Source organism: Aspergillus puulaauensis, chromosome 4 (assembly GCF_016861865.1).
Source record: "Aspergillus puulaauensis MK2 DNA, chromosome 4, nearly complete sequence".
In the NCBI taxonomy this organism is placed as follows: domain Eukaryota; kingdom Fungi; phylum Ascomycota; class Eurotiomycetes; order Eurotiales; family Aspergillaceae; genus Aspergillus; species Aspergillus puulaauensis.
The window spans coordinates 937428-963381 of NC_054860.1; the positions used below are offsets into that span (position 1 = coordinate 937428).

The 25954-nt window shown below is 50.6% G+C and overlaps 9 protein-coding genes across 9 annotated transcripts; 5 read left to right on the forward strand and 4 right to left on the reverse strand.

Moving 5' to 3' along the window:
- Positions 1-22: 22 nt before the first annotated feature.
- On the reverse strand, positions 23-1910 carry gmdA (putative general amidase GmdA; the record flags this gene model as incomplete). The annotated part of the gene is made up of 5 exons (XM_041703464.1): positions 23-138; positions 185-596; positions 650-697; positions 753-1586; positions 1635-1910. The coding sequence occupies 5 exons, from the start codon at positions 1908-1910 to the stop codon at positions 23-25; spliced, it is 1686 nt and encodes a 561-aa protein (XP_041556147.1).
- A 618-nt stretch (positions 1911-2528) lies between these two features.
- alkB (oxidoreductase, 2OG-Fe(II) oxygenase family) lies at positions 2529-3664 on the forward strand (the record flags this gene model as incomplete). Its single annotated transcript, XM_041703465.1, has 2 exons — positions 2529-2814; positions 2862-3664. The coding sequence occupies 2 exons, from the start codon at positions 2529-2531 to the stop codon at positions 3662-3664; spliced, it is 1089 nt and encodes a 362-aa protein (XP_041556148.1).
- A 1045-nt stretch (positions 3665-4709) lies between these two features.
- Positions 4710-6748, forward strand: APUU_40399S (uncharacterized protein; the record flags this gene model as incomplete). The annotated part of the gene is made up of 3 exons (XM_041703466.1): positions 4710-4965; positions 5017-5799; positions 5856-6748. The coding sequence occupies 3 exons, from the start codon at positions 4710-4712 to the stop codon at positions 6746-6748; spliced, it is 1932 nt and encodes a 643-aa protein (XP_041556149.1).
- Positions 6749-6972: 224 nt separating this feature from the next.
- APUU_40400A (uncharacterized protein) lies at positions 6973-9668 on the reverse strand (the record flags this gene model as incomplete). The annotated part of the gene is made up of 8 exons (XM_041703467.1): positions 6973-7403; positions 7485-7722; positions 7795-8612; positions 8659-8892; positions 8943-9007; positions 9075-9103; positions 9162-9367; positions 9455-9668. The coding sequence occupies 8 exons, from the start codon at positions 9666-9668 to the stop codon at positions 6973-6975; spliced, it is 2235 nt and encodes a 744-aa protein (XP_041556150.1).
- A 2738-nt stretch (positions 9669-12406) lies between these two features.
- On the forward strand, positions 12407-12742 carry APUU_40401S (uncharacterized protein; the record flags this gene model as incomplete). Its single annotated transcript, XM_041703468.1, has 1 exon — positions 12407-12742. One exon carries the CDS (start codon positions 12407-12409, stop codon positions 12740-12742), a length of 336 nt encoding a protein of 111 aa, XP_041556151.1.
- Positions 12743-12940: 198 nt separating this feature from the next.
- On the forward strand, positions 12941-14796 carry CAS42 (putative nucleotide-sugar transporter; the record flags this gene model as incomplete). Its single annotated transcript, XM_041703469.1, has 2 exons — positions 12941-13372; positions 13429-14796. The coding sequence occupies 2 exons, from the start codon at positions 12941-12943 to the stop codon at positions 14794-14796; spliced, it is 1800 nt and encodes a 599-aa protein (XP_041556152.1).
- Positions 14797-15528: 732 nt separating this feature from the next.
- Positions 15529-17403, reverse strand: APUU_40403A (DNA-(apurinic or apyrimidinic site) lyase APN1; the record flags this gene model as incomplete). The annotated part of the gene is made up of 5 exons (XM_041703470.1): positions 15529-16417; positions 16470-16604; positions 16660-16779; positions 16838-16874; positions 16941-17403. The coding sequence occupies 5 exons, from the start codon at positions 17401-17403 to the stop codon at positions 15529-15531; spliced, it is 1644 nt and encodes a 547-aa protein (XP_041556153.1).
- A 709-nt stretch (positions 17404-18112) lies between these two features.
- APUU_40404S (putative checkpoint protein kinase (SldA)) lies at positions 18113-21946 on the forward strand (the record flags this gene model as incomplete). The annotated part of the gene is made up of 3 exons (XM_041703471.1): positions 18113-19105; positions 19214-19670; positions 19725-21946. The coding sequence occupies 3 exons, from the start codon at positions 18113-18115 to the stop codon at positions 21944-21946; spliced, it is 3672 nt and encodes a 1223-aa protein (XP_041556154.1).
- A 1627-nt stretch (positions 21947-23573) lies between these two features.
- On the reverse strand, positions 23574-25571 carry APUU_40405A (uncharacterized protein; the record flags this gene model as incomplete). Its single annotated transcript, XM_041703472.1, has 1 exon — positions 23574-25571. One exon carries the CDS (start codon positions 25569-25571, stop codon positions 23574-23576), a length of 1998 nt encoding a protein of 665 aa, XP_041556155.1.
- Positions 25572-25954: the final 383 nt, after the last annotated feature.

The window sequence follows — 25954 nt, forward strand, 5'->3', positions numbered from 1 at the left end:
TTATATTTACATCTATGTTCGATCATGCCTTGACAGCGGCTCCAACATACTCTGCCAACACAAGCATCTTCTCTTCCTGTAGTCGCCGCCCGAACAGCTGGACCCCGGCCGGCGCCCCGTCATACACATCCGCATCGTCTAATCCTATCAGCACAGCAGCATTAGAATGGGCAGGTGTACTTACAGCCATTGTACAGCTTCTCGTCGACTTCACTCAAGAACTCCCGGGGCTGCGCTACATCAACTCTCTTATCCGCATGCGTGACCGGGATCGCTACACTGGTGTAGTCCAGCAGGTTGAGAAACGAGGTATACCCAACATAGTCATAGCGAGTCGGTATCACAGCAGCATGAGGCGCAACGGGGCAAATTACGGCATCAACTGGCCTCCCTGTACCAGTGGCTTGAGATGTGGAGTTCCAGTAATCCATGTACTGTTTCTGGTACTCGCGCTTTGCGACGTTGATTCCGGCAACCTCTAGCGCTGTCTTTTGGGAGAGTCCAGTATGCAGTATAACCTGCGGTGCGGGTTTTTCCCCAGCGAGGCCGAGGTGATATTCGGCATCTGCGCCCCCGTCCATACTATAAGCGGCGCCCTGGAATTGTTAGCAACTTGTACGCCGAACTGAAGTTCATTTTAGTGACATACTGCAAGCTCATCGGCGGTTATATGCGAAGGAGGGGTCCATTCGATGACCTAAATCGTCCAGCATCAGATCTGCTCTTGAAGAACATATGTTAATCCATCTTACCGTGTGACCAAGTCGCTTCAACGTCTGTTCCACAATCTGTAAAGCTCTCGCAATTGGAGGATGAGGCTTAGCAACCCCAGTATCCTTCATTATCGCAAACGCAAGCTTGGAAGGCTCTTTCGCAGACTGCTCCACTAATCGCCGCGTATCCAGTTCAATTCCACTCCTCCAAGGTAGCTCGAGCACGAGCGGATCATAAAGCCACGGCTGTTGTTCGAGAACGGCCTTGAAAAAGAGCTGCAGCGAGCGCGCTGTACCAGCAAGCGGCCCAACAACCGATAATATGGTGTTCTGGCCATCCATCGAATTGGCGGCGCCTTCGTACGGTATACGCCCTGAAGAAGGTCGAATCCCATACAGCCCGTTGAACGCAGCAGGGGCGCGGATACTCCCACCAATGTCAGTGCCAAATCCGCCTGGCGATCCCTTGAGGGCGATGAGTGCTCCCTCGCCGCCTGAACTACCTCCGCTCGAGAGAAGCCTGTTATTTGGGTTTGTTGTGTAATCAATAATATTGTTGACTGTTTCTCCGCACATCAGCGTCGCGGGGACGCTGGTCTTGCAGTATAAGACTGCCCCAAGGGCGCGAAGTTCACGGACAAGTTCGCTTTCGAATACTCGATTCCTAGGGTCGTCTTTTAGACCCTGGAATGTGCCAGCCCAGCCGACATATCCCATTGTGGTTTCTACATCTTTCACGTGGAACTGGTCCTTCAGACTAACTGGGACGCCATGCAGAGGCCCAATAGGCTTTTTGTGTTCTGCGAAGTAGGCATCGAGCCGCTTTGCATCCTCGATAGCAGCGTCGAAGAATATTTCGTGAAGACAATTCACCTACACCATCATCAGACATTGTGTTTGAAGATCGAAAGACAAACATACAAGCTGGTGAGCGAGGGCTGCCCGATGACAAAACGCCTCAGTCACTTCAACAGCCGACCATTCCCCGGTAGTCGTTCTGTCAGCGATACCATACGCGTCGAGTTCCGTAATCTCGATTTCTCGGGTGGTCAGGAATTTCTGGATATACGCTCCTGTCACGTTGCGCAGCTCTGTAGCAGTGGGAATCGACTCCTGGATCCTCCATTTAAAAGGAATTGCATCGAGAATCGACTGGCGCTTAGCGTCTGCCAGAGGTTTCCAGTGCGTGCTCGTCATGTTTAAGGTAGACTAAGAGTTACTGGGACTTGAAGGTTGAGTTCCTCGTTTCTAAACGTAGATATGCCGAGGGGGTCGGCTATCAATATATATCGCCTCGTATCCGGGTATTTACCGATAAGCCACACTATTTCTCAAAAGGGCAGGTCCATAACCTTGGAACGCTGCAAGCACAGATACTTCGGGAAGTAAGCGGAGGAACTGCGAGTGTCCAGGCCTTGGTAGCGGGGTGGACGGGGTGGAACCGCGTTCTCATGGATTATCAATCTGGCGGCCCAAGCTTCAGGAAGTGACACATGTTGACTGATGATTTCAGAGTTGCTGCAATATATTGTCAAAGATCACTCCAACAGCACTTTTAGCACTCTTCCCAGGCAGACATCGAGAGAAAACAACACTCGTATTCCGAGCCGTATTCGTTATCGCTGTTTGACAGGCGGAGTGTATGGCGGCCTGGAATTCTGCCGGGAATAAACATGTCCCGCCAAAAAAGAACCAAATTTGTCCACCAACTCTAGACCACAAGACACGATCAGTTCGAGGGAACATCATCGTTACCATGGAATCGCATGCTTGATACATACTGAATGACATCTTGAATTAATATACACTCCAAGCATGGCCCGTATAACCAACCTCAATGCCCACGAGGCACCACCGGAATCGGTGCGGCTGCGCTACAAGCAATATCAGAAAACTTCTCTGTCTGAAATTGACGCCGATGCGAGCATTGTTGACTTGCAATCTTTGGATCCGGACGATCTTCCCAGCAGTATGACACTTGTGCGGAGGATATCTACCGAAGACCTTCAACCAGCCTTTGACAGACTCGCGACTGCACACGGACGGACTGAAGAACAACTCCAGCGAAGCATTCCTGTATTTACTCATAAATCCGTTGCTGGTGAGTATTGCACTATCCGATGGCTGGGACCCGCTGATACGTCATAGGTCTTCTCATGGTCCCGTCGTTGTTCCCACCAGCAGTTCAAATAGATCTGCTTAACCGTTTGTTCCACCGGGACCTCTCGAATAGCGCGCACAAAACGAATCTCCATCTCCATTACGATGTCACCTACCCTGTACAATCAGACGGTATTACTGAATATCACCATACGACTATCTTTGGCAACGAAACTTTGAGCGACCAAGCGATGTCCTTCTTTGAGGACGACCGAACACGAACACTATCACCCAAGGACCCAGAGGTACACAAACCCCTCACTGTACAAAGCGTATTGAACAAGAAACTCCGCTGGGCCACTCTCGGTGAGCAGTACGATTGGACTGCCAAGATTTACCCAGCGGAGCGCCCTCCGGCCTTCCCTGAAGACATTGCTCGGCTTCTGCGAGCGGCCTTCCCAGAAACAGAACCCGAAGCCGCCATCTTGAATCTGTATTCTCCAGGAAATACCCTAAGCCCTCACCGCGACGTCAGCGAGGAATGCGACGCCGGCCTTATCAGTGTTAGTTTCGGTTGCGACGGCCTTTTCCTCATCAGCCATGGCGACAGCACGGGGTGCGAGATTATCCGGCTTCGTTCTGGGGATGCGGTGTATATGGATGGGACTTCCCGCTTCGCTTGGCATGCTGTGCCCAAGATTGTGCCTGAAACCTGCCCATCGTGGCTAGAAAACTGGCCTTGCACCCCGGGTGACGAGGAGGCTGCGTCCCGTTTCAAGGTCTGGAAAGGCTGGATGTCGAGTAAGCGAGTAAATCTGAATGTCCGACAGATGAAGGGTGGCCAAACTTAGGGGTAAGAGTCGCCTTGGCCATACTCCTGTTTGTTTGTGGCCACCCCTGTAATATTCGGCCGTGCACTTGGCTTTTTCGGTCCCTGGGCACAACAAGCTGAAGACCTTCTTGGGATGGTCCCTGCTCTTATGTGTTGACATTTCGGAGACTCCGAGTGACACCGCGTTCAAACATCTGCCCCATACGAAGTTTGTTTGCCGTCCTGAGCTGTTTCAGTAGCTATGGCAGGTGCGACGATCCTTGCAAAGGTTCGAGCTTGACAGCTCGGTGGCAGCAACGGGTTCAAGAATATTACGATAACCGACGATCTACAAAATGGCTAATTATGCTTGCCAAATTGCCAAGTTTTGTGTAGTGAGTATATTACTTGTCCGAATTGCAGGATAATCTTCAGGGGAACCAGCGCGGGGGAACCTTCATGATTTGCCCTCTCGACCCAACCTGAATGCGAATTAGAATCTGTGCCCTCGCTACTTGCATTCGAGGCAGGACATTCGGAGATATGGCAGAATTTAGTCTGTTACAGGCGGCTGGCGAGACCGCCAAGCCGTGTTTCAGGACCCCTAATCTCCACACGGCCCTGTCAATATCGGAGATCCTCAACCTTACGCTGGCAACGCTGCAGCCCACATCTGGCCGTTGTCAGTGCAGACGCGAGCTGATTGGTGGTTTTCCTATCGTGTTTCATTGCTGAAGAGGCACCGGCAGCGTCGGCTAGCCAGTGGTCCTGCCGCGCCACACAGACCCTGAGATACCGAGGGCACGGCGGCACTGCTAATTGGTTCCTCTTCCTAATACACAAAGACCAGTGTCTCACCTTCGTGAGAATAGCCCCTTTGCCAAGTTTAGCGTGATTGTTTGAATCTGCACGATACAAAGCCGTTGAAACACCTTGTCCTCTAGGCGTTTTGAAACAATGCTCCGAAGCGGGAGACATGGGGTTCGCTCCAGCAGTATATAAGCCGACGAACACGCTACAATGTGGTTAGGATCGCCAGACGCTCATTCAATTATTTCTTTCTACCGTGCCATCCGCTCCTTAAAATGGCACTCTTTCTTTTCTTTTATCTGCTGGCAGTTATAACCTTGGCTTCTGGAAAGCCGATTTTGATCCCGAGGCAGGCCCAGGAAGCAACACAGGGTGTTGCTCAACCCTCTTTTGACGTTACGATAGAGTCTCTTGGAAACACGACGGTCAAGGCAGAGATCACAAACCTAGGCTCGGAGGGCATTCGGCTCTCTCAAAGAGGTGGTATCCTTGACCATGTCCCAACAAAGAAGGTCATTGTTCAGGGCGGCGGTTGGTGCTCCCTTCCACTAGATTGAAAGACGCATGCTAATATGATAGTAGACTCAGATCCAACATTCATCGGAGCTCATGTCGAATACATTCTCGCCCACTTGACTGACGATGGCTTTGTCGAAGTGGCACCTAACAAGACAGTCGCGTCCATTTTCGACATCGCTGACCTCTACGATCTTACCCCGGGCCAGGAATACACAGCCGTGGCCAAGGGAGCTCTTGAATACACTACTCTAGGGAACAAGAACAAATTTATTCCCGCCAAATATACATCCAACAACATTTCGTTCACCGCGCCGGCCGACCTCACCCGTCGCATGGAGCAACGCTCTGTACTTGAATGTTCGGACGAGAACAAAGCAGCAGTACAAGAAGCCATCACCCGAGCTGCTAAAATGGCCACCGCGGCCGCCAAAGACGCACGCACAGGCAGCGCCCTCTTTCAAAAGTTCTTCAAAACTACCTCTGAATCTGATATCGAGAAAGTCGCTGGTCGATTGGAAGCTATTGCCAAGGAAGCAACAACGACAGGCCAGCTCACTTACTACTGTGAACCTACTGCGGACGACTACTGTTCCTCAAACGTTGCGGCCATGACCTATCCTTCCCTTAACAAGGTCGTCAACTGCCCCGCCTACTACACCAGCACCAGAGAATCCAACTACTGTGGATACCTCGACCAAGCTGCTATTACCCTTCACGAGTACTCGCACGCGAGTGCGCTGTACAGCCCCGGAACCGAAGATGTCGGTTATGGCTGGGACAGTGTCCTCTCTTTTAACACGCAAGATTCAATAAACAACGCTGATAACTTTGCTTACTATGCTTCCGGTACGACTCTTCCTTCTATGGTATTTACACTTGGCCTTTACTAACAATCCACGCAGCTGTCTATCTTCAGTGTGCCGCCGATGACTCTGTTAGTATCGGGACCGCGCTCAGCGTTGATCTTGGCATCAGCATTGGAGGTGACTCGGGTGACTCGGGCGACACCACGGCAACAACGACAACGGTAGAGCCCACAAATACCCCTGAACCCACCCCTACGGGTACAACAGAAACGGGCGGTGATACTGGCGGCGATGATGGCGGCGATGATGGTGGCGATGATGGCGGCGATACTGGCACTGGCACTGGCACTGGTACTGGTACAGGCACCGGTTCAAACTGGCCCTGGGGTGGCGACGGCGGCGACGGTACTGGCACCGGCACCGGCACTGAAACAGGAACAGGAACAGGAACAGGAACCGGCGACTGGGGCAATTGGGGCACCTGGGGCTGGGGTTCGGGCTCGGGTTCGAACTCAGGTTCAGGGTCGGGCTCAGCGTCTGACTGGACCAACAATGCCGCACCTAGCTCAACGCCAACTACGGCACCCGTCACGACGACAACGGGCGAAGATTTGTGGAACCTGCAGGATCTGGTAGACTGGCTTTGGAACCAGTATGGCAGCGGAGGGGGACAGACCCAGGGGCAGGGCAATGCACAAGTGCAGGGACAAACGCAAACTCAGGACCAGGGAGGGAATTCAAATTCAAATTCGAACTCGAACTCGAACTCGAATCCAGAGACTACAACCAATGTCGAGACGGCCACGACTACACAAGTTGCACAGGCAGAAGAGGATTGCGATGAGCAAGTGGAGGAACCAACGCAGACTCAGAGCAAGGGAGGGAATTCAGATTCGAATTCGAACCCAAATCCAGTAACTACTGCCATTGTCGAGACGGCCACGATTACACAAGTCGTGCAGGCAGAAGAGGATTGCGATGAGCAGTAGGTAGTGGTGCTGTGAGATCAAAGCAATCCACTGTCGTGCGTGTTTGGTTCTTACATTACGCGAATGGCCTTTGAGAGTACTAGTATCTAGTAGACATATCCAATTCACTTCTTTCATCTTACTTTCAGTCACTATAAAATCCATTTGCCAAGTGCCTCTCAGAAACTACCACCCCAAGCCAGACCGATCTTCTAACCCTATCTCGGGCAGCACAGGCGCACTGCTTAGGCAGTGAAAACATCAAAATCAGCACTCCCCGTAAAGTCTCGACTACTCCTCCCAAGCCACGCAGTAAAACTCCCTCCTTCAATCTTCCATCCCTGCTTCCCCGAGTCCCAAATACTCAAATCCCGCCGCTGAATGGGAAACGTAACAGTCTGCGTCTCCCCGGGCTCTAGATATACCTTCTCAAACCCTCGCAATTGACGTACTGGCGCCTTCGCGACCTCCGGAAAGGAAAGATACAGCTGTGCAACCTCTGCTCCGGCTACATTGCCTGTGTTCGTGATATCGGCAGATAGGGTCAAGATTTCGTCGAATAGATCTGAAGGGCCGCCTGGTATTATCGACCCGGTGGCGTATGGATCCACGGCAGCCGTATCGGACTCCGAAGCGAGTTTGATATCCAGGTTGGAATGGTTGAACGTTGTATAAGCTGTCCACTATATCAGATACATCCACAACACCTACCAGCAAGTACTCCTTCCAATCAATCAGGGACGTAGGTGAAACATACAAAGCCCAAACCCAAACTCATACCGCGGCTGAATGCCCGCCTGGTCGAAATGGCGATAGTCGATATACAGACCCTCTGTGTAGTCGCATTCGCAGCATTCGCAGATCTGCCCGTTGTAGTCGCTGGCATTCTTCGCGATGGTGTACGGGAGCTTTCCTGAGGGATTCGCTTCGCCAAAGAGGATGTCCACGATGGCATTGCCGCTTTCCTGGCCGAGAGCGCCTGCGTTAAGGACAGCCTAGGAAGAAACAGATCAATAAGCAAGTCTAACACGGTTACAGAATTGCAGAGCCAAGTCATAATCACGCACTGTAACATTCGGATGGTCAATCCAGGCATCAACAAGTCTAACCCCGGCGTTATTCATCACCACAATCGTCTGACTGCAATAATTAGCGACATCGTTAACCAGCTGGTCCCCAACCGGGTCAGCAAGGGTGCGTCGGTCTGCGCCCTCTTTGCCAAAGGCATTGACGAAAACAAGACAGTATTCAGACTCCGAGGCGTACTCGGAAACAGAGACCTCGAAGCTCTGGAAGAAGCCATCGCCTGTGGACGGGGGAGGCGTGACTGTCCAGTTGTCTGAAAGGATATATCTGTAGTTAAACCCGCGGCCCTCTGCGGCTTTCGCAGTAAGGGCGTTCAAGGGCGAAACAGCATACGGTGCAGGTGAGGTGCTTCCGCCTCCTGTGATGAGGTGTCCATCGTAGGTGTCGCCCTCAAACGTAGCAAAGTTTGCCTTAGGGCTTGGGCCGGTTGCGAGGTTTGCTGCGTCTTTGCCGAAGATGCCGATGGAGTTTGGGTTGCGGAGAGGTAGAGTTCCGTTCTTGTTCTTCAGAAGAACGATGGACTCAGTTCCTGCTCTACGGATGAAGTGCTTGCTATTGGGGTCCCTGACGTTGAGGGTCTCCGTGTCGGCGGGCGATGGATACTGCTCTGGGGGTTCGAGGAGGTTAAGCTGCGTCGCCACAATCCGTAAAGCGTGCTCGGTCATAACACTCTCGGGAATATCGCCTTGCTTAATGGTGGCCAGTATCTCAGTGATATTGTATCCTGAGTTCCAGTCAAGGCCGCCCAGGAGCCCGGCGGTCTTGTTTAACGGCGCAGTGACATCGGGGACAATGAAGCCTAGAAACATTAGCATTCGCACGATATCATTGATAGGAACTCTTACCTTGAAATCCAGTCTCATTCTTCAATACCCGGTTCATGATGTGGTCATTCTCGCAACCGATTATACCGTTGACTCGGTTCATAACACACATGACGGAGCCCATGCCATTTGCAACACCGTCAATCCATGGCCAGAGGTAAAGCTCGTGCAAGGTCCTATCATCCAGATTGCTAGAGGTTCGCATCAGAGGGTCGTCGCTATCGAAGGCTGTACGATTAGTCTCCTGTTCGTTGGCTATATCTGTCAGTTCAAGCCTGCTATCCAGCCAACGACAACAGCCATACCGATATAATGTTTCCCGCAAGAGATCACATTCTGCTCCTGGATAGCCTTCACACCGGCTCCAAATCTAATTAAACAGCCCGTTAGCTATGATCTGGCCTGAGCCACCAAAATCGAGCTGGGGTGGAAATTACATCTTCCCATTGAGATACGGATCAGAGCCCTAGATTTGAAAATCCGTCAGGTTGAGACAACATAGCATCTGATAAACGCCAACTTACAAGCCCTTCCCAGAGCCTTGATCCGTATGGGCTCCTCCCAAGAGGGCCCGTGGACGGACCCAGTAGCATGTTATAGCCCTTCTCGCGAAACTCTACAGCCATGCGCGCATACTGGTCTGCCACCAGAGACTGGTTCCAGGAACTGCTGATCGTCTGGCCTCCAATCCAGCCGGATACGCCTTGTCCGCCAGATACACCTGTAGGTCCTAGATGGTTTTATTTATGTCAGCCGTGGCGGATGAGGTCAGATGCTGTGGACAGGGCAGTAGTGTGGGGAGAATAAGGTTACTAACCATCGCTGGGCTCGAAGGGCACGAATCCAGGAGCGGTGCCACTCCTGACCGAAATATTGGCTTTTTGCTCGGTTGACCATGTCGTGATTTGTTGTTCTGCAGCATCGTATGCTTTCTTCCAGTCGTGGAGTGGCTGCTGGGCCTGGACATGACTAGTCAGGGACAGAAAAGCAGCAGCAGCACTCGCCAAAGCGGAAAGATTGTTAAGACGCATTGTCAGGGATCACCGAAAGATAGCAGCGATGCTCTCCTTAATGTCATGCTCCAGATGAGATTAAAAAGAAGTGGTTTCTCGCGCATTTTTGTACCTATGAAATACAACCCTCGGGTTCTCCGAATTGTTGTCCACTTCGGCTGAGATTGCCAGCAACTGGATCCTTCTTGTCAAGAATAGGACAGTCGGGATAGCTTCGCCCGAGACTCTTGGGCATGATCTTGGCTTGACTAGAGCCCTTGCCGTGAGTGTCGTAAATTGTATGGTCTTATAGTGCATTCTGGGGTCTTACGCCCTAGTCTGGAATCTGGGGCCATGCGGGGGTCCATCTAGTTAGGGCTGCACGTCAGCTACGGGATAATGCACCCCGGAGAATAGTAAAGACTACTGTGCGGTCTATGCAATAAGCCAGGCCCCGTGAGTCTGGCCCTTCCATTTCCGGTGTCCGTATACATCTTTGGCATTATACCACGACGTATTCTTATTGCAGGCCGGTCTACTATCCCCACAATCGGTACCCCAGATGTTCGAATGTCTGCAGACAGAATGCTGCAGATGTATGACCCTTCCGGTCTCTCACCGTGGATATCAGTACAGTCCCAGTCTCTGCACGCGAAAAACGAATTTGGAAGTGTCGAATAACAGCTCGAGTACGCCGCCCAGCTAAAACACAACAGGAATAGCATCCGCTGCTGCAACATACCGGCAGCCTTGGTACTGTGGAGGGAGTATACAATATGTCTTCATTCCGACTGGCATCCTCCCTATTTGAATCAGCCATTAGGCCTTTACTGTTTTGATTCCTCAAATGTCAACCGGCCAGTCAATATCTCGACCCTACCAAGTCCTCTTACAGATGCTCACCTCATTATGGGCTTATTTCCCACTTACTACTATAAGGGGGAACAACGTGCTAGCACCCCAGCAGTGTCCTTATCATTGTAAATAAAATCCTTCTAATAATTTGCCTCTGTTGTGCAATTACCCTGGATAGTTCGATCCATTCGCAGCCGAGGCTCCCCGCACGGCACAGAGCACGCCCGAACCCCCAATAAATTCGGCGAAATTACCCCGGATCGTCATTAAACAACCTTCACGAGGCGAAATCGCTAGCGAATCAGGGCAGTGGCACAGACTCTTAGCTCCTCGACTAGTCGCTCGCCTTGGTCACCAGACGGCGTCATGATTTGCGGGTGCTGAAGCAGCTGCCACGAGACAAATGGGAGAGTTCCGCTGTACGGATACTTTGAATGCAAACGCCAAACAGAGATCAGGGACCCTTCCTATTCTGGTGTCTACAGTGTCCATCGCAGCTTCCTGATCCAGCATGTATTTTATTTAACCTGGACTTAACATTAAAGGCAGGTGCGATCGGGTGGCCTGTGCCTTCCTACAGTATTTTGGGTTTCAAATCTCAATGTACCAGCACAGGGCTAATAACTGCCTTAGCCCTAACTAGATCGTGTGTTCTTTGGCCATGAGTTCTGTCCGAACTAATCCCTTTTGTAGCTCGCTACTGGCCTCTACTAATACTATATTCTGGCAAAGAGTGCTCATTCCACGTGCGCTACCATTGATCAATTCATGGTCAGCCTCGTGTTGCTGAGTATCGAGGATCGAAGATCGCAACTTGTAAGTCGCGGTCTAAGTGCAGGGGCCCCCGGCTAGGAGATCTGAAGATTTCCCCGAGACCAACCTTCCACGGGCCTCATCAAATAGGTCATGGCCAAGGGTTCTGATAGGGCTAGCCTTTTGATGTTATAGCTACGATTGCAGTAGTTTAGTAGTAAGGATGTCTAAACGACAGTTGCACCTAGCGTTGCGACAGTACGGAGCTGTCCTGTTTCCTAGACGAGACGCCCATATACTAGCAAAGGGCGTGGGTATGGGCGCTACTGTCTGCAGTTATATGGGCCGATATCTTGGACAAAGCCATTCGTCCACTCTGTCGCGGATGTTCCTGGGAATGCCGTCTAAATCGAAACTGGGTGATTTAATTCAGGACCGATTTGCTCGAATTCAACAAGTTGGTTCTGGTTTCCAGTTTCCCGCATGAGTATTATTTGGATTTCGAAGCCAACCCCGGGTCCACCCAGAGTCAAGCAGATATAGGTATCCTATCCAAGGATGGACGGTTTGCCAGGCCGGAGAGCCTGTCTGTAGAGTGCAAAACGAAGGCATCGCCCAAGTAGTTGATGTTATTTTTATCCACGGGTTGCTTGATACTTGGTAGCGGTCGGTATTCCGTGTTCCAGGAACAGTGGAGAGTCATCATACTTACTTTGTTACCAGTTCCTGGAATATCTTGATGGGGAGTATACCTCGTGGGCTGGAGTCTGGACTTCAGTGAATGGGTCTGGGTAACTCTCATATCTCAATGAACCCATGTAAATTTGCAGCAGTGTCCTGTAATTGATGGCGATGATAATCATGATGATGGCAGTCATGACGATGAAAGTGGATGAGGGTGGGTGAGGATGATAAATAATGTCGTCTTTCTTGTTGATCGGAATGCACGTGACCTCTCCAGGTCGCGTGACTTTACTTTGTTTTGACTTTTGAGGCCGGAAGCGGCTGGAGCGCTGGAGCGCTGGATGGAGTCGAGACTCAGATTCAGGAGTCGGTCGACCCCTTGGCAGCTCTTTTCGTGCCTCCCCCGTGGCTATTGGGCTGCTGCTTCGGACCCTTGGCGGAAACGAGCCCCATCGCTGTTTTTCTGAAATTATAGTGACGGCCTAATGCTTGTGTCTCCTGATCTTGTGACCGACTGCCTCGATCTCCCTTCTGCGTCTTCCTCTCCCCGTCAATCCTTACCATACCAACCAGCCCTGTGCCTTGCTTTTCCTTCCTTTTGTCTGTGTCCTTCTATCTTCTCTTTCCGTGTTCCTTTGAATCATTTCACCCTTATCCAAGCGTCACTGCTCCTCAGTCACTCTCCTTCTCCGCGCTCCACCGGTCGCCCTTGCGTCCTGCCTGCCTCTCCCTCTCCGGCGAGCCACCTGCACCAAGTCTCTTTACTGCAAAATAAACCGCTTTCCTCAATCAAGTTCTCCCGCCGGACGTGTCAACTATAGTGTTTCTCTCACCGAATTTCTTTTCGTTCTTTCTTTTAATCCGCCAGCCGCCCGCCTCCTCCGACCGTCCATCCTTTCTCCTCGTCGATCTGTGTTGATTTCTCAGGCTAGACCCGCGGTGCACGAATTGGCAAGGTCGCATTGATGGAGCTATCGTCGCCATAGCAAATTCTCCTGTCTTTCTAATTATCGCCCAGAATGAGCATATCCCCTGGCAATCACCACCGACGGCGAAGCTCCGTCCTCACGGGCGCTGGCCCGGCCCAGCCACCTCTCATCGAGCAAAGAGAGGATAATGGTTATAAACGTGAGGAACAAAGGTCGTCTCCAGCCGAGGATGCAGATGTCTCCGACCTCTCTTCCATCGCGGAGAGCGAGGAAGCCCATTATCAGAGCTCCGACGACGATTACCCCGACGATGAGGAGACCGGGCTCACCTCAAATCAGAGGCGTCAGCGGCGCCGACGACGAAAGCAGCGGAGGCAATTGGATGCCCGCATTGCGGGTGTAAAGGCGTCTCGTGATGAACCATTTAATATCAGCTCAGCAGATCGGACTGTTATGAGCAGGCTGCTTGTTAATGTTGGGCTGATCTTGTTATGGTACCTCTTCTCGCTCGCCATATCAATTGTAAGTTTCCCGACCCCTTTACATTGATTCGACGTCAACCTCTAACCACGAAACAGTACAATAAATGGATGTTTTCTCGAGATGACAATGACAATGAAGTCTTTCCATTTCCTCTCTTCACCACCAGCTTGCATATGCTCGTCCAATTCTTGCTTTCTTGCCTTATCCTTTTTTTCATCCCCTCACTACGGCCCCGGCCTGCACCCTCAACATCCCGATCGCCAGATTCGTCTGAACCAAAATCGGTGCTCACCAAGTTTTTCTATTTCACACGGTTAGTACCATGTGGTACAGCGACCTCCCTAGATATTGGGCTTGGCAATATGTCACTAAAGTTCATCACCCTTACTTTCTTGACCATGTGCAAATCATCTGCGCTTGCATTCGTCCTCCTATTCGCATTTGTCTTCGGTCTGGAGACACCTTCCCTCAAATTAATTGCTATCATCGCTACGATGACTATCGGAGTGGTCATGATGGTAGCCGGAGAAACAGCTTTCAACACTGTGGGCTTCGTCTTGATCATAGCCTCAGCTTTCTTTTCCGGTTTCCGATGGGGACTGACGCAGATTCTCCTTTTACGACACCCAGCCACGGCGAATCCGTTTTCGACCCTTTTCTTCCTCACCCCAGTCATGTTCATTTCTCTTATTTTTATCGCCTTGGCCGTCGAAGGCCCAACGGAAATCGTCACCGGCCTGAGGGCCCTGGCAGATGCTCACGGGATGGGACCAGGTCTAGTACTGTTGATTTTCCCTGGTGTGCTAGCATTCTGCATGATCTCTTCCGAGTTTGCGCTACTCCAGCGATCATCGGTCGTCACCTTGAGTATCTGCGGCATATTCAAGGAAGTTGTCACGATCACCGCAGCCGGGGTGATTTTCCACGACAAGCTCACTGTCGTCAACGTCACGGGTCTCGTCGTCACCATTGGCAGTATTGCTACTTACAACTACATGAAGATATCCAAGATGCGAGCGGAAGCTCAAAACAACAATTGGGATTCTAACCCAAACTCGGATTCAGAGTACGGCTCTGTTCCTGGAAGACGCGGCGATTATCAGCGAGTCGTGAACCAAGAAACATCCGAACTCCATACCGAGGATTTCCATATGAACGATGATATTGGTGTCAACAACCCCAATCCCCCTCAGGACTCAAACGCTGGGCGCGCCTTTCCCTCTTTGGCAACAGGCTCTAGTCACAACACCCACGGGCTGACGATCAACACTGGGAACCTAAGCGACCATGGCCATAGCACAACTCATTCGCCTCTAGTCCCCGGTCCATCACCCTTGAAGTCGGCTCCACCAATTATAGTTTCCATGGAAGGAGAGATACAAAAGCACGAACATCTAGGTCTAGATGGAGATGAAAACATCCCATCTTCCTCGGGAAGAGGATCTCCAGCTCACAGCCAATGAGATGATCGCAGTCCAAATATCCCGATACGGAACCCACGAATCTCTTCTCTAGCTACTACGGCCAGCATTTCAAGGAGTTGTCAAACTTTTCGTGCTTCGCCCTGTGGATTTGGGGCTACGATATGCACACCCACGCACCCGGTCTGTTTATTGTTATAACGGCGGCTATTATCTTAATCTTGGGTGGTTGGTCTAATACGGACACATTCTATTGGAAATTCCGTCACATATTGGCAAACCCGGGTCTGGTATAGATACCTGATTTATATGAGAGATACCGTGTTGTTTCACATTGGTTACCCACGGCAGAGAATTGTCACGTCGCATTTTATGGAATAATGCTTGTGTGGGTTTCTGGTGTTATATATATGAAATACCCTTCCATTACTAGTTACTAGTTAGAGAGAATCAATCAGCATTGCGCTGCGATGAATATGTTTGCAATCGCATATTTTATGAAATTTTGGCTTATTATTCTACAGCTGGGGTACTGCTCCCTGCCCATACCGTTCAAGTTTGGTAGTTTCGTGCTATAGACTCCCTGGTTGGGATATATATTTGGATTTCACAACTAGAAGCAGGTAGGATGAGCATGGACCCGTGCATTAGCATGAGGACTAAAGTCTAGCCCAATACGATATGCAAGAATAGAAAAATACCTCCTGCGGGGCATACAACTGAGTAAAAATTGCCCTTATTTAGGCTTCATTGCGCTTGACTTGCTGTCTAGTTTTAACAGCTCTGACATCCCTCATCCTCACTCTCAACATCATCCTTCTTCGCGCTCGCTTTACCCCTCCCCTTGCTATTATTCATCATTTCCATGAGCTTTTTCTGCTTCCCTTCACCCTTGGCCTTCTTCTTCTCCTCGGTCTCGAGCTTGCGTTTATACTGTTCCATGTGTTTTTCGCGTGTTTCTCGCCCTTCCTCGGAGAGTCGGGCTTCTAGTGTACGAAATTCTGAGCTATCGGGGTCCATGCCGATTAGGGATTCGAGGAGCTCTATTTCCTTAGCCCAGACGGAGAAATCGGGGACTGGCTGTGTTTTGCTTTTCGCTGCGGCCGGTTTTTTGGTTTGTTTCTTTGGTTTGGCTTCGTCATCGCTGGCTTCTTCTTTCTCCTCTTTAACTCCGCTAGTGACCGGTACCCGGTCAATTGGAGTTTCTAAGATCATGGGTATACCCTCAAAGCGAGGTTCATTCATGACGTTGTGAAAGGCTCTTAGGCCTAGAAAGCCTGTTCCGATGTTGGCGTGTAAGTCACGCTTGCTTCCGCCGGGTGCTTTGGAGTCGTTAAGGTGGAGGGCACGGAGATGCTGGATGCCGATTAGTTCTTCGAATTCTTTCAGAAACGCCTGGAAGCCGGCTGGTGTGACAAGATCGTATCCTGCGGCGAAGCTATGGCATGTATCTATGCAGATTCCGATGCGGTGGTGGAATTCTTTTGGTATTAAAGCGAGGAGATCGCGGAATTCTGAGAAGGAACCTCCGATTGTTGAGCCATGGCCGCACATTGTCTCCAGGACGGGTACGACCGTTGATGTAGCCGAGAGCGCGTTGGTTAAAGATTTTGCAAGCCGCGCGAGTGCACTGGGGAATGGGGTTTTGTTTGCGCTCCCGGGACTGTTCTCTGACTTAGATAGTGGGTGGTACAAGTAAAAAATGTCGAACTTACTGGAAGTTGTACAGTTGAATGCCAAGGGCTTCGCAGCGGCGCAGGTCGTCTAAGAACGAGTCATAGGCCTGCTTTGCTTTTGCTTTGTCTTCTTGCGCCAAATTTACCAGGTACGAACCGTGAGGCAGAACATATCTGTGATGGATTAGCGGGCTGGGTCTAGGTAAGTCCAACATATAACTTTACTTACTTTGCTGCGTCATAATCATTGTCCTTGCAAAGCTGGAGAAAATTGTCTCTGTGTTCATCCTGAAGAGGAGGGTTGTCCCATTTCCTCTGAGATTTCAAGAAAAGGGCGAAAGCATTGCCGCTGGGAGACATCAGTTACACATACACCTAACAAGCTAAAACCGTAGGCGTGTACTTACCCAATGTGCTTGCTATTACTCACAGCATTAAACACACCTGCCGAATGAGAAGCGATAAGCCTCAAACCAAATCTCGAGCATCAAATGAGACAGGGAATCCTACCTCCTGCCGCGCTCACATGAGCTCCGACAAACATGCGCAGACCCTGGGTACGGGCCCTCAATGGCATGATTTCGGCTTGTTGTTCCTTCTTTGTCTTTCTCTTCTTGGGGGTTTTTGTTGTGACTGTAGCTTCTTCGTCTACCTCATCCTTGACTTTAACGGAGGAGTCCTGTTCCACCTGTTCCTCAATCTTTTCCTTCGTTGTGGTAGTGGAATTTTGAGGCTGATTCTGAACCTTTATTGTTTCTTCCTGCACAAGTTGACCCTCGCTTTTGGTTTGCGCTCTTGAAACCTTCGGTTGGGGACTAGCTGGGGTGCCTCGAAGCTGTTCGGTCGATTTGATACGTTTTGATTGCCGCCGCGGAGTAAGTAATTCAGGCTCCTCTTCGAGGTCTCGTTTGTTGCTTGTCGATTGAAGCTCTGCAGACGATCTGGCAGCCTTTCGGGTACCTTGGGGAGGCATTGCAACTTGTCTTGGGGTTGTGAGGCTTAATGTTCTGATGGAATATGTTGCGAAGGAGAGTCGGCGTTCGGGCTCGAATTCGCCGCAGCGGGCCCGACCTGGAAGTGCGGAATAGTATGCGAAGGGTACGAAGGTGAAAAACGAGAAGGATAACTAAAGAGCGCCTATGATTCCAGACTGTATGAGCTCATGCAAGTGGACGGAAAAGAATTCATGGGCAACGATTAGTTGCTTGTGGCTCTTGAGAGGAACAAGGTCCGATAGCCGCGTCACTAAGCGCGTCGGGTCTCGTCAAAGACTTTGTATTTAATATTGCGCAGAGCTAGAAAAAAAAGTTTTCCGGATAAACTTGATGCGATGAAACGCGCTTAAGCAAATAATTCTCGCGATGTTCGATTAATCGACAGTGCGTCGCGAGAGACTTCAGAGCTTCAATATTTCCCCATTGGGAATCATGATCATGTGACTGAATCACCATAGCAACGGCTCACGTGTTTATCGATAAACGCGGGAGGGAAAATAAACCGAGTCTGTCTCAGGAAATGCTTCACGAATTCGACCACTTCAACGACAATCGACAACCCCCCCTGTGCCAGCGAATCTCGACACCTGCTTGCTTTGAAATAATAAGTCAAATAACATCAGCGAACCCGCCATCGACAAATATAATCCCGCCTGACCTCAACCATCAACCACGTTCGCTGCCGCCATGGCGGCCTCCGGAGATCTGATCGACTTCGACATCATTGAGAACCAGAAGGAAAACATCCAATCTCTACCGGGCGGTCGCTCTGCGAGAGATTTGGCCCGCATCTTTTCCCCGCGTGACCCTAGCGATAAACTTGCGTCGCCTTCTCCGAACGATACAAGGACTCTTAACGATGCGATCCGACAAGAGTACGAGTCTGAACTACAGGCAATCGGCGAATCCGATGATCCTCTTGACATATATGACCGCTATGTAAAGTGGGCATTGAATGCATACCCCTCAGCCCAAGCAACAGCAGAATCCGGCCTCCTACCACTGTTAGAACGCGCAGTTAAATCATTCCTATCATCACCCCACTACAAGAACGACCCTCGTTACTTGAAGTTATGGCTCCACTACATAAGGCTGTTTTCCGACTCTCCCCGAGAAACTTTCGCATTTATGGCACGCCACCACGTCGGGGAAGGCCTCGCTCTATTCTATGAAGAATTTGCTGCTTGGCTTGAAAGTGCCGGGAGATGGACACAGGCCGACGAGGTTTATAGACTTGGTATTGACAGGGAATCCCGACCAACAGAGCGATTGGCCCGAAAATATAATGATTTTCAGAGACGTTATGAACAACAATCACAAGACAACGGACCATCCTCCCCCGCCCTTCCCGCAGTCCGTCCTGCATTAGCGGCCAAAGTTGACCCCTTTGCCTCGAGTGCCGCCGAATCCGCAGACCCCCAAGCCCAGCGCCCAAGCTCCGCAACGGCAAGTGTGCCAAAAACAAAGTCGGGCAAAGCGAAGATGGCAATATTTACAGATACAGATCCAGCAGCGAGCCAGCCTGCCCTGGGTGGACAAACTAAAGGCTGGGATAGTATTGGGTCTAGGCAAGAGCGACGAAAAGAGAATACGGTGGAGGCCAAGCCATGGGCCGGAGAAAAATTGAAAGCTGGAAAGAAAGCTGCGCCCACGGAGAAGCTAGCGGTTTTCAGGGACGAGGTAAGTCCAGTGATTCATTTATCCCCATCTCAATGACTTCCGTATATTTACGATCATAGGACTAATTGGTGGCATAAACCTAAATTGGTTTGCGTTTTATGTATTCAGTCAAAATCAGATTTACCAGTGAAAGAGGAAATGCAATCCAAGCCAGTTCCAGAGCATCGTGTAAGGGAAGCGATCAACCCGCGTACAGGAAGGAGGGAGCGAGTCTTCGTCGATCTTGCTGCAGTATACCCGGACTACAAGAATCCAAACATTGAGGTTAGCTTTGAAGAGCTGAGAGCTATCAAACGTGGCTGGATGGACAAGGATTGGCGTGCCAATAAGGAGCCCCTCAAGCAAATCTCAGGAAACGCTGCACAAGGAGAACTACCCTCGTCCAACCCAACCGGGCTTGGGGCTGATAAGGCTCTCCCAGACCAGTTCCAGCAGAAGTTAACCTTGAAGGATACAGATGGCCACGCTTTGGACCAACCGATTGATGGGGAAAAGGCTCAAGATGTCAAGAGTGGGAAGGGAAGGAAATTGAAAGTCCGTGAAGTGAAGGGCGAAACGCAGACAAGTAAGAACTCTGGCGACCTCTTTTTCTGTCCCCGAGATACTAACTGGTAAACAGTCAAAATGAAGTTCGATTCGCCGTCTGGAAACAAGATTCGTCGCAAAAGCACTGCAGAGCCGACGATGACCATTCATACGCGGGCTGCCACAGACGAAATCTATAGTATTTTCAACCAACCGTTGAAGGCGGAGACCGACAATGTAGCTGAAAGTAGCGATTTCGATGATGACGACTACACCAGTGCTGGAGAAAGTACGGGAACCGGACGAATTTCTGCTGCTTCAAGTGATTTTGGTGATGATACATTCCACAAGTCATTCGATGAAGGCGAGGGAGATGACGTTTACGATAACACTCAGGCCGAGAGCGTTGTTGACGGGGAATGGACGCGATTCTCTGCGGCCGACGTTGGTTCTGAAACAACATCGTTCCATTCGCACTCTATTGACCCAACACAATCACCAACACATAATGCCGAAAGCGACAACACAGGATCCTTCGACTCTGGCCCCGCAGACGACAAGCCCCAAAGACAGAGATTTGTTCCGGAGATGCCTGAAGATTATGCAGCACCTTCTGGTCCATATCGAGACCCTGTCGTAGCCGCCCAGAATCGTCTACCCTTCATGACACCAATCGTGGAGCGCACCGAGCACTCCTTCCCATCGATGACCGCCGCTCGAAGTAATATATACAGCGCAAAGACCCCTTCACGGAATGTCCTAAACCCGACAACAACACCTGGCATGCCACAAATGGGAAATCTCTTGTCTAGTCCACTCCCAACCGAAACGCCGTTCCATGGGCAAACCCTTCAAGGTCTAGAAGATATTATCGAAAGCCCTACCGCGAGCAAGGCATACTCAGGAAGCAGAACACCGTCTCCTCTAAAGGCAACCAGCGACCAGGGGGTGATTATCAAAGATATGGTTTGCAATCCCATCGCCAGATCTATTCGAGACACCATCATCCGCGCTCTGCAATCCACACTCGCAAGATATTCCGGATATCATGCCCATCCTGATGCACAAACACACTATGCCCCCGAAATCGAAAAATTCATGAAGAACAGTAGCAAACGATCTAGAAGCGGTGACGAGGCGGCCTTTGACGTTCCCATAATCGACATCCCAGGGGCGGTGAGAAACTATATCATCAGACGGGAACTTGGGGCCGGAGCATATGCCCCGGTTTATTTGGCGGAAAGTATTGATAGTCTAGCTTCTGACTCTGACCTAGAGTCGACCGACAGCAACAGCGGAGGTTCTGTTGACAACAACCTGACACGGCGGAAAGAACCCCGTTATGATTTTGAAGCGATCAAGTTGGAAGTTGGCCCACCCAGTGCTTGGGAGTTCTACATGATCAAAACCGCGCAAGACCGACTAGGTCGGCTTCCGCAGCTTTCACGCGCCGCTGATAGTATCATCCGTGCACATGAGCTGCATATATTCAAGAGCGAGAGCATCCTGGTTGAGGATTACCGCCCACAGGGAACACTGCTCGACCTTGTGAACCTCGTTCGTAACGAAGGGATTTCGGGTCCCGCCACTGGGGAGGGAGGGCTCGATGAAGCCCTCGCAATGTTTTTCACTATTGAGCTCTTCCGCACCGTCCAAGCTCTTCACGCCTGTGGTATTCTACATGGTGACATCAAGGCCGACAACTGCCTCATTCGCTTCGACGACAACCAAGCACAGCCCACTCTCGATGACTACTCCGCAGACCCCCGGGAAGTATACTATTCCCCCACGGGTTCATTCGGTTGGCGCAACAAAGGCCTGTCTCTCATCGATTTCGGCCGCGGTATCGACATGCGTCCCTTCCACCCTGACGTGCAATTCATCGCAGACTGGAAAACCGGCGAACATGAATGTCCTGAAATCCGCGAGATGAGGCCTTGGACTCACCAAATCGATCTCTACGGTCTCGCCGGTACCATCCACGTCATGCTCTTTGGTAAATACATCGAATCTGTAGCTACCGATGCAGCTAAAAAGACGTATCGGATTCGTGAGCCGCTCAAACGCTACTGGGAACGTGATATCTGGGCCGACGTCTTCGATCTCCTCCTCAACCCTAGTGCGGATCGGTGGGTCCAAATGGAGAATAAGACTAGCTCCAAATCTAACACTCCAGTCCTGAACTCCATGCAGTACCTCCGCGAGAGAATGGAGGCATGGCTTGTCGCTAATGCGGAGAAAAAGGGACTTGGTCTTCAGATTCGCAAGCTGGAGGCTATCTTTGCGGAGAGGAAGAAGAGGTTGGAGAGGGTTTAATTTCTTCCTCCTTACTGTTTCTGTCTTTCCCCTGCCTTCTTGAGACCTTTTCGGTCTGTTCTTACGAAGAATCTCTTCTCTTCTCGTTTATAGCTTGCTGTTTTGTTTTGTCTCCATTTTTGTAATGTTATCACGACACAGCACCTGCGTATACCCCCTTTCCCAGAGCACTCTAGCGTTCTCTACATTACCTGTTTTCCTTCTCTTTGTTTCTATCTGCCCATATTATAGGAATATACTCACTCTACTTTTGTCTTCGCGTCTCCTACCAGTTGTCATTTCAAGTATTACGGTAGTTCGTTTAGTCTACGATTGCAGTGGAATATAATTGGAAGTGAAGATAAATGTTCCAAATTCAAATCATAGCACTCAGGTTTATATCGCGACATCGAATCATGATATCATGGCATCATAGCTGCTGAACTCACAAAACAAGTCAAGTTCATCCAAACGAAAGCTAGAGCGAACAAACTGAGTGAGAGGAGAGAGAAAGAAAGTCGAGTACATAAAGAAAAAGCAAAACATTCAAGGAATAACGGGCGAAGAGAAAATAGATTGTCAAGAGATACCAATGGGAAATCCTGCAAGTCTTTTTTGGGGCAGTTCAAGATGTTGAAAAAAAATGGGTGGGTAAAAATTAGAGGCAATCAGCATGATTGCTTCGAACAGACAGGGTCAATAGATTACATGTCTGACATCAAGGGGCACGTAGCACAGACAAAAGCCTGGCGCAAAAAAAAAGGGGGACAAAGCTGCAATGTGTAAACGCGCGCTTGCAAGTAAGTCGATAAGCAGCATCATTTCATCTATATTGGGTCGTTTCATTCAATAGCAGCATTGCTCCGTTCCAATCATCATATATGGCGCGACGTCTGGAGCTCGTCGTGGGTAAAGAAAAGGAAAAATTCGAGATAATGTAAGGAAAAATAGAGAGTGGATAGTTGCCGGAACCAAGTCCTGAAGCCGATAGACAAGAAAAAAAGGAAAAGGAAATAGAGTGAAGGGAAGTTCTCACCGACAGCAGCGCCTTTTTTGGGGGGGGTTTTGTTCTTTGAAAGATTTCGCGGCGCTGGTCTGTCCGGTGGGCTTCAATAAGTGTTTTGTTCAAAGAATGGAGGTTGTGCCGCGGACGTAAGCCCACATCAAAAGCAATATCGAGTGCAGATCGATTGATGTCTTTGGATATGTCCTAGCAGCCAATGCGGATTCGGTCGAGGCCAAGAAGAATGAGTGTGAGTCGACTGTTGAAGTGGTAAAAAATTGAATAGGAAATATAGTCAAGCAATCCGTATCGGCGAGGATACGGATCCAGACTCGCTCGTGTCGCGCCAGGTGCTAATAAGCTGCAACTTTTATAATCAATCATAAGCGGTTTTCGTTTTTTTCGAAATCATCATTCTTCAGGAAAAGATGCTCATTCTCTTTCTGTATTCTTAATACTGTCGTTAGTGTCGTCAATGCCGTTTCACATCATCATTTCCGCGTTGTAAATGGCTTTAAATGTCACACAATAAATCAATCAACCAGGATCATAATAATCGATGGCACTCCGTTAATAACGGGCCTCCGCAAAGTGAAAGCTCAGTGCGAATCTCAGCCACGCCGGAGCTGGGTAAATTCGCACCATCTAACGCCTCGTGTAAGGCATATTCAAGATTTGTCTCCGGATACGCTCGGCATCCGAAATTCCTTCCTCCGTCGGGTCATACGGCGGTCCGGTCGTCACGGCAGTTTGACTTTTAGAGGGCGCGTGTTGTGCTAATGACCGAAACCGAGGAATTGCACCGCTGGCGAACGGATCGGAGAGAGACGGCGCGTGTCTTGAAATTCTGCCCGGCGGTGCAGTACGCCTAAATCCTTCCATTTTGAAAGGAGAGCCTAGTCTCTTAATATGTTCACCGCTCAAGTTCAAGATCTGATTGGGCATAGGCTTCTCCGTTGAAGGCGTCTCTTCATTACGAGACGAAGATGAAGGTGGGGAGAACAGCTGGTCGAGACCTTTGGGCGTCACCGCTGAGCTTGTGGTAGCCCCACGATTTCGAATCCGTACACGGCGGTGGCCAACATCGTTCAACTTTCCTTGGCGGAAAAGCTCCTCCAGATTGCGCCGAGTCTCTTCGTCAGTCGGTGATTCAGGGGCCGCATTGGAGCTCGAACTGTGGTTGTTGGCCAGATTTGGAAGGGGATCCATGCGCGGGGGAGATCGCAGGCGTGCACCTGCCACATGGATGGTTTCGCGTCGAGCTCGGGGAGTGTGTCGCTGATGTCTCTTTTTTATGTTGTTCGGACCCCAAGTATGGTACGAGAACGGCGAACCGAGTCGGGGTACCACTCCGCTTCCGTCGAAACTGGATGATTTCGTTGGCAGTGGGCCGCTTAATTCACTCCGTGGAGTATTAAGAACTTGTGGGCGAGGCAATTCGGTGCTTGAGCTCGGTAATGGATCTTGAGTAGCTAGTTCGGCTAATGGGCTTGGAACCGAACTGGATACGAGAGATACGCCCAAATCACGGGTCGCGTAGACAGCAGATGTATTGACGGGGTCGTCAACTCGAGGCGGTGCGTCAGAGGGCCGCGAGAAGAGGTCCAGGAACGGTGTTGGGCTCCGAGACTGCATCATCCTTTGGTAGTGAGGAGCGATGGAAAATTTCCTCTTACACAGGAACTTCAGCCTTCGTCGAGTTGAGGCTTCTGATTTGGGCCAAGAAGGCTTTGACGTATGTTCCCTTCCAGTTGGAGTTGAGCCACCACTCCGAGGTGCAGTGTTAGCGGAGGTGAACTGTTTGTCAAGCCGAGTTCCTTTCCTTTCCCAGGTTCGTTTTGCTTGTCGTGACACTCTATGCGTGACGCCGAGAGGCGGAATGCTACCAGGCGTCATTTTGAAGGGTGTGATAGTAGGGTCTTGGATGTAAAGTTGGTAGGTATTCCACAGGTGGTTGTCCATATCCAAAGTCCACCGTTCTTTGGTTTTTGTAAGATTTTGGCGTTTGCTCGAGAGATTTGCGGTTAGCGGTGAAGTGTCTGCGGTTTGCTTCGGGGTAAGTTCAATATGGAAGAAAGGATCATAGGCATCGCTTTCAGTACTCGTGCAGCTTCCGCCAACCGATTGACGTGAGCCAAATGTTTCAATTGAGGAAACGGAAGAGTCGGACGCATTCGAGCAGGCCGAACTCGGGCGTTGGATCTCTTCTCCAAAGGCTCGTGGATTCCAGGCGGACCAAGAGCTGGTGGACTCCACTTCGACAGGGTCTGGGCGGATCTGAGCCGGCGGGGTCTTTAGGGCCACTCGAGGGCGAGGCGGTGCGAGAAGATGATCATTTTTCGGGGACATCGCTGGCTCACATTGGACCGCGGACGCATCACGAGTGGGAGGGAATTCGATAGAAGGTAGAGGCATGTCCGGGGCGGCAGGGTCAGAGACGCTGAAGTCGCGGCTGACTTGAGCAAAGAGGTCGGTCCCTGACCGGACGCGGGATGGGCGAAGGCGCGAGCCAGAATGCCGGGGCGGTGGAGGCGGCGCATCTAGATGCACCGAAGCGCGCTCTGGAGTTCTAGGTTCTCCGGCGGAAGGATACGTAAAATCCTTCGGCAAGGTACGCGACAGACCGTGCTGGCGGTTGGCCATGGTGTATCAGGTCTTGTGCGGTCCCTCGGGCGCGGGTAAAAGAAGAGAGCGCGTATTTTTTTGTGTTCGGGAAATGGATCACTCTCTCTATTGCAGCATCGCTTCGCCGATTGAAAGCCTCTCGTAACTAATTGATAACTGCCTTTCTCCAACGAAGTACTCCACGTCTCGGAATCTTCTTTTTGTTCGAACGGACGCGCGGGGAAAGTCTCGTGCAAGAAGCCAGACGCGGTGGAACTGTAATAGATTGATTCGTTTCGTCAAGGGGGTAAATCGTCCAAAAAAGGATCGATAGTAGTATAGGCGTGTTCGGGGGGATCGTTAAGTCGTAAACTAGGAAAGCAGCAAAAGAAAGATAAAAGGAAACAAGTTCGTCAAGATGC